This window comes from Alosa sapidissima, chromosome 4 (genome assembly GCF_018492685.1).
Source record: "Alosa sapidissima isolate fAloSap1 chromosome 4, fAloSap1.pri, whole genome shotgun sequence".
NCBI lineage: Eukaryota > Metazoa > Chordata > Actinopteri > Clupeiformes > Clupeidae > Alosa > Alosa sapidissima.
The window spans coordinates 35,197,788-35,205,287 of record NC_055960.1 but is presented as its reverse complement, the minus strand read 5'-3'; the positions used below and the strand labels follow the sequence as shown (position 1 = coordinate 35,205,287).

The 7,500-nt window shown below is 43.3% G+C and overlaps 1 protein-coding gene across 1 annotated transcript in view; it reads right to left on the bottom strand.

Moving 5' to 3' along the window:
* The window catches only part of ikbke (inhibitor of nuclear factor kappa B kinase subunit epsilon), a 25,257-nt gene that overhangs the window by 9,619 nt on the left and 8,138 nt on the right, over window positions 1-7,500 (bottom strand). Inside the window, 8 exon segments of the mRNA XM_042090210.1 lie at window positions 1-48; window positions 394-495; window positions 1,116-1,207; window positions 1,585-1,643; window positions 2,130-2,326; window positions 4,819-4,998; window positions 6,231-6,474; window positions 7,256-7,292. The exon segment at window positions 1-48 is cut by the window's left edge and continues 10 nt beyond it. Of these exon segments, the coding sequence (XP_041946144.1) occupies window positions 1-48; window positions 394-495; window positions 1,116-1,207; window positions 1,585-1,643; window positions 2,130-2,326; window positions 4,819-4,998; window positions 6,231-6,474; window positions 7,256-7,292 (959 nt within the window).

The following is a 7,500-nucleotide window of genomic DNA, read 5'->3' as shown; positions in this document are numbered from 1 at the left end:
CTCCTTTGGTTGTCCGAGCACTCAGTGAAGTTACTGTGAGACTGGCTCCTGAAAACAGAGGCAGGACAAATGACTGATTATTCTTATCAGCCTAACAGCACAGTGCTTTAAGGCAACACTGACATACCCACACACACACACACACACACACACACACACACACACACACACACAGAGAAATCTCAGTCTAACAGCAAGTGCTTAAAGGCAACTTGACTGAGTCTTTAGGCTAAACTACCTACCGTGTATTGTCAGTTTTCTGATGGAGACAGAGAAAACATTGATCCAAGTTCCAAGACTAACAAACACACACACACACACACACACACACACACACACAAGTTGTGCTGTGGACTAATGTTCAAACACACACAGTGCTTAACACACACTCACAGGCTGTAGATCTTGTCCTCTAAGTTGAGGCAGCTCTGAAGCTTGACAGTGATGATGGAGATCTTTGGGATGGCCGCCTCACAATCCACGCGCGTGCTCTCTCTGGGGGGGGAGTACTGTGTTAATGTATCTGATATATCATTACATGTGTCAGTAGTTCATATGAACTACTGACACGTGTACATAGATATGCACTACTGACACACATAATGAGATGAGCTACAGACACATATATGTATATATGAACTACTGACATGTAGATATGAACTACTGACATGTGTATGTAGATATGAAGTACTAACACACACACTGAGATATGAACTACTGACATATGTAGATATTAACTACTGACACATATATGTAAATATGGACTACTGACACACATATGTAAATATGAACTACTGACATATACATGTAGATATTAACTACTGACATATACATGTAGATATTAACTACTGACATATGTAGATATTAACTACTGACACGCATAATATGAACTACTGCCACGCATTAGGGGCATATGAACTACTGACACGCGTATGGACAAATGAACTACTGACACACGTATGGACAAATGAACTACTGACACACATATGTACACATGAACTACTGACACACATATGGACAAATTAACTACTGACACACGTATGGACAAATGAACTACTGACACAAATGTGGACATATTAACTACTGACACACGTATGGACAAATGAACTACTGACATGTAGCTGTAGAAGCCCTGCAGCATCAGTTCCCGGGTCATGTGTAAGGACCGGGTCAGTTTCAGGTACTGATGGATCACTCCCACCATGGTCTAGAGAGAGAGAGAGAGAGAGAGAGAGAGAGAGAGAGAGAGAGAGAGAGAGAGAGAGAGAGAGAGAGAGAGAGAGAGAGAGAGAGAGAGAGAGAGAGAGAATGAACGAGGTGATTTCAGTAATCAGACCAGACCAGATAACAAAGGTCTCTCATACTACTACAAAAAAAATTTGGACTCTTAGTAAATAGATAAATAGAGGTAAATAGAGTTAGAGGTTCAGACAAAGAGCTGTATGTGGAACCAACCAAGACATTTCACCAAAACCTACACTGCTGTAAAAGATTCCACTCAGACACTGGAAAAGCTAACTACACCCAATAGTGTTTCCAGTGTGTGTGTTTTTGTGTGTGTGTGTGTGTGTGTGTGTGGCCAACCTTGCTGAAGCTGTAGTCTGCCATCACATCAAACCTGGTGGGGATGACCTGAGACTCGGCTGTGGAAGACAACAAGGTTATATCACACACACACACTACAACAAGGTTATACAGTATCACACACACATAGACACACACACACACACACACACACTACAACATGGTTATATCACACACACATAGACACACACACACACACACACACACACACACACACTACAACAAGGTTATATCACAAAAGACCATAACACACACTAGCAGGATCTCAAGGCCTTAGCACACACTAGAAGGATCCCAAATACACCACTCAATACATAGTGCTGTTCAGAGACTAGTCAGAACCACTTCTGTAGAGACACTAAGCACAGCCTCATTCAGGGACTATTCTACTACTAACCACACACACACACACACACACACACACACACACACACACACAGACCAAATAAACACAACCTCACATTTTGTGTTTGCATTTTACACAGCAGACATGCACAACACAAAGCATCTTTCTCCAGCACACACACACACACACACACGCTCACGTTCTCGGTGCCTGGGCTCCCTGGTGTTGTTGGGGCGTCGACCGAAGAGGAAGAGGGGTCTCTGGGGGGTGGTGGGGGGCAGGTTGACCACCTTCATGCCTGGCTCCAGGAGCAGGCGGTGGCCCTGGTACAGGAAGCTCTGCAGGTCCACCTCCATCCCCGTCTGGGCCTGCACCTCCTCACAGAAGATGGACGCCCTGCAGGAGGAGTGAGAGTAGAGAGAGGAGAGGAGGAAGAGGAGAGAGAGGAGAGAAGGAGGAGTAGAGGAGAGGAGGAAGAGGAAGAGAGGAGGAAGAGGAAGAGAGGAGGAGGAGGAGAGAGAGGAGAGGAGGAGGAGTAGAGGAGAGGAGGAGGAGGAGGAGAGGAGGAAGAGGAAGAGAGGAGGAAGAGGAAGAGAGGAGGAGGAGGAGAGAGAGGAGAGGAGGAGGAGTAGAGGAGAGGAGGAAGAGGAAGAGAGGAGGAAGAGGAGAGAGGAGGAGAGGAGGAGTAGGACGAGAGGAGAGGAGAAGGGAGAGGAGAGGAAGAGAGGAGGAAGAGGAGAGGAGGAAGAACACAGCTGAGTGGTTATGATCAGATAGAGAGACAACAAGCACATTCTACAGCTGGAGGTGTGTGTGTGTGTGTGTGTGTGTGTGTGTGTGTGTGTGTGCACGTGCGTTTATTTATGAGGCAAATAAATAAGAGGACATCAGCACAACCATATGAAGTGTATAAATAGATATCATGTCAGCAGACTGATCCCATAAAGTAGCATTTGGACTCCTAAAGACCGGTGCATTCGCATTAGTGATGTGTTTATGTGATGTAGATCATGTGTGTGTGTGTGTGTAATATGTAGATGGTGTGTGTGTGTGTGTGTGTCCTTACGTGTTGTAGAAGTGGATGTACACAGTGTGTGTGTGTGTCTTTACGTGTTGTTGAAGTGGATGTAGACGGTATGTGTGTGTGTGTGTGTGTGTTTGTATTTGTATTTGTGTGTGTGTGTGTGTCCTTACTGTACGCGTTGTAGAAGTGGATGTAGTGTGTGTGTGTGTGTGTGTGTGTGTGTGTGTGTGTGTGTGTGTGTGTGTGTGTGTGTGTGTCCTTACTGTACGCATTGTAGAAGTGGATGTAGTGTGTGTGTGTGTGTGTGTGTGTGTGTGTGTGTGTGTGTGTGTGTGTGTGTCCTTACGTGTTGTAGAAGTGGATGTACACAGTGTGTGTGTGTGTCTTTACGTGTTGTTGAAGTGGATGTAGACGGTATGTGTGTGTGTGTGTGTGTGTTTGTATTTGTATTTGTGTGTGTGTGTGTCCTTACTGTACGCGTTGTAGAAGTGGATGTAGTGTGTGTGTGTGTGTATGTGTGTGTGTGTCCTTACTGTACGCGTTGTAGAAGTGGATGTAGTGTGTGTGTGTGTGTGTGTGTGTGTGTGTCCTTACTGTACGTGTTGTAGAAGTGGATATAGACAGTGTGTGTGTGTGTGTGTTTGTGTGTGTCCTTACCAGTGTTGGGAATGTTACTTTAAAAAAGTAATTAGTTATAGTTACTCACTACTTGTTCCAAAAAGTAACTGAGTTAGTAACTGAATTACTCTATGATAAGAGTAACTTGTTACCAGGGAAAGTAACTATTTGCATTACTGTTACAAAAAAAAAAAGTTGCTATATGTCAAAGAATTTGGATTTTTTGAGCAGTTTTGAGCAGCCAGTTGAAATAAGTAGCCTAGAACAGACAGGTGTTTGTAGGCTACATAACTTTCCATATTTATTTGATAGATAGATAGATAGATAGATAGATAGATAGATAGATAGATAGATAGATAGATACTTTATTGATCCCCAAGGAGAAATTCAAGATATTGCACATCGACAGACCTACGGTTGACTTCAGCCTGTGTCATAGGTTTTTGTTGTGAGGCAGAAAGATCTAGCTTTTGCTGCTTGGAGGACTTTGCTCCGAGTCCTTCTTTGCTAGTGGATGGCGAGCTATCATCTGTGGTGGAGGTATCGGTGTTTTTGGCCACTAGCTTTAGATGTGTGTGTGAGATGCTTCATTAAATTAGAGTTGCTTACAATGGATGTGGTCAAAGTCTTGACGACACACACATTACATGCACGTTCTTGCCTTGATGAATTTGAAGTAGTGCTTATATCTCCACCTTGAAAATGCCAACTTTTCGGATTGCTCCTGACCTCTGATGTTTCGTCGAATCTCTATTTTAGCTGTTGCAGTAAAAACACTGGCTCCGATTGGCTATCATGAAACATGACTCTGCCTTAGCCAATCATAATCGCTTACGTCGTTATTAACCCACCTCCTCACTAGCTGTGAGCCAGGGTGCATTCGGATTAGGCCTACAGTTTATTCAATCAGTGCATAGTAACGCACCACATTTAACGTCCAGTAACGTTAACAGCGTTGTAACAACGGGAAAAGTAATTAGTTAGATTACCCCGTTAGTGAAAAAATAACGTCGTTACCGAACGCCGTTTAAAAGAACTGGTCCTTACGTGTTGTAGAAGTGGATATAGACAGTGTGTGTGTGTGTGTGTGTATGTGTGTGTATGTGTGTGTGTGTGTGTGTGTGTATGTGTGTTTGTCCTTACTGTACGTGATGTAGTGTGTGTGTGTGTGTGTGTGTGTATGTGTGTGTCCTTACGTGTTGTAAAAGTGGATATAGACAGTGTGTGTGTGTGTGTGTGTCCTTACGTGTTGTAGAAGTGGATGTAGATGGTGTGTGCGGTGGCCTGCTGCAGGGAGAAGAGGTGGACGGTGACGCGGTGTAGAATGTCCGTGGTGGCGGCCAGAAACTGGTCGAAGCCCCAACACTTGTCCTGATTGGCCTCCAAGATGCCCGCCAGCACCGGCACCATCTGCCCCTTCAGACCCCTGCCAGGGCACAGTGCCCACACTCAGTTACACCCAATGACACTCAATTAAGGGCAATTAACATCAATTAAAGCCAATTAAAGCCAATTACAGCCAAATACACTCGATTCAGTTCATCAGTCTGTCACTTCACTTCCCAGTTAGACTCTAATTCCATCTGCATTCACTCTTTCTGCACGAAGAAAACCTTCTGCAGTCAAATCCTGAGCTGAATTCCATTTACGTCACATTTAATATGTGCATATGAATAACATCTAATGGATATGGGCCTGTCTTTTCATTACAGTGTCAACAATGACTTGTATTTATCAACCACAGTAATATGCAATTCATCACTGCATATCATCACATTCATCACTGCATATCATCACATTCATCACTGCATATCATCACATTCATCACTGCATATCATCACATTCATCACTGCATATCACATTCATCACTGCATATCATCACATTCATCATTGCATATCATCACATTCATCACTGCATAATATCATTCAGCAGCAATAACAGAATGTTGCTCTTATATTCAGAGCAAGCCCGACAGAGAAGAAGGAAATCAACCAAATCCTTACATGATGCAGTGTGGTGTAATGCACAGACTGTACAGCAGGGGGAGTGTGTGAGGTACCGGCTCATTCTACATGTGGACTCAGCAGCATCACTCCATTCTGTTACTAGATCTGATCATGTGCTTTATTGGCATGTACGTGCAGTGCACAACACTACCAAAGCAGTCTACAAAAACATGCATTTGCATCAAAGCAAAACAATAACAAAACAGGAATAAATACATGAAAATGACGGAAATAGATGTCTAGATGCCCTACTCACTGGGATAACTGTAATATATGCTTAATATAAACAGATAGATGCCCTACTCACTGGGATAACTGTAATATATGCTTAATATAAACAGATAGATGCCCTACTCACTGGGATAACTGTAATAGATGCCTAGTATAAATAGATTTATACCATGGTCTAGGTTGAAGTAGATCTGGTAAAAAAAAAGTTTAATCGCCGTTCCATATCAATGGATGAATGGTAACTATAACAACGATAGTAGGCCCTACTCACTGGGAGAACTGTAATAGGTGCCTAGGTAGATAGATGCCCTACGCACTGGGAGAACTGTAATAGGTGCCTAGATAGATAGATGCCCTACTCACTGGGAGAACTGTAATAGGTGCCTAGATAGATAGATAGATAGATAGATGGCTACTCACTCGGACAGCTGGCACTGGTGGGGCAGCTGGTAGCTCCACTCAATGGGCCCGTCCAAAACCCGCTGCAGCCCGGCTATGGCTCCTGTCGGCTTTTCCGTCGTGATCTTATACCTGACACACACCCACGCACGCCACACACGCGCGCACACAGACAGACACACACACACACAATACACACACACACCCACAACATAAGAACAGACAGCAGAATATAATACCCAATCAGTGTGGAGATATAACACAACTGTGGTCAAATTAAAATAAAATGTGAATTATAGGTGTGTCTAGTGTAACACTGTATTAGTGCTCCCTACGTTGTTGAGACTGTAGTGTCCATAGGACTGTATATACAGTCTATGGTAGTGTCAGAGTGGAGAAATAAAGCATAACTACTATCAGAGAATAAGGAAAAAGAGTGTAGTATGCTTTAATAGAGTGTAGTATGCTTTAAAGAGTGTAGTATGCTTTAATAGAGTGTAGTATGCTTTAATAGAGTGTAGTATGCTAAAAGAGTGTAGTATGCTTTAATAGAGTGTAGTATGCTTTAAAGAGTGTAGAATGCTAAAAGAGTGTAGTATGCTTTAAAGTGTATAGTATGCTAAAAAGTGGATCTTTTTTTAAAAAAAAGCTGTCGCCTACTGGTTAAAGCTTCGGACTTGTAACCGGAGGGTTGCCGGTTCGAAACCCCGACCAGTAGGAACGGCTGAAGTGCCCCTTGAGCAAGGCACCTAACGCCTCACTGCTCCCCGAGCGCCGCTGTTGTTGTAGGCAGCTCACTGTGCCGGGATTAGTGTGTGCTTCAGCCTCACTGTGTGTTCACTGTGTGCTGAGTGTGTTTCACTAATTCACGGATTGGGATAAATGCAGAGACCAAATTTCCCTCACGGGATCAAAAGAGAATATATACTTATACTTACTTAAAAGAGTGTAGTATGCTAAAAGAGTGTAGTATGCTTAAAGAGTGTAGTATGCTTTAAAGAGTGTAGTATGCTAAAAGAGTGTAGTAAGCTAAAAGAGTTTAGTACAGTATGCTTGCACAGTGCAGATCAAGTAGATGATCAACTGTAGAGGGAACGTGGGAAATGAGCTCATCAGACCTGGCTATTGTGCGAACAAACAAGCGAGGCTCTTATCTAACGCTGTGATGGATGGAAAATAAGCTCATTGCCCTCATCCTCTCAGTTCTCCAGAAGAACACTTCAGTTCTCCAGAAGAAACACTTCAGTTCTCCAGAAGAACACTTCATTTCTCCAGAAGAAACACTTCAGTT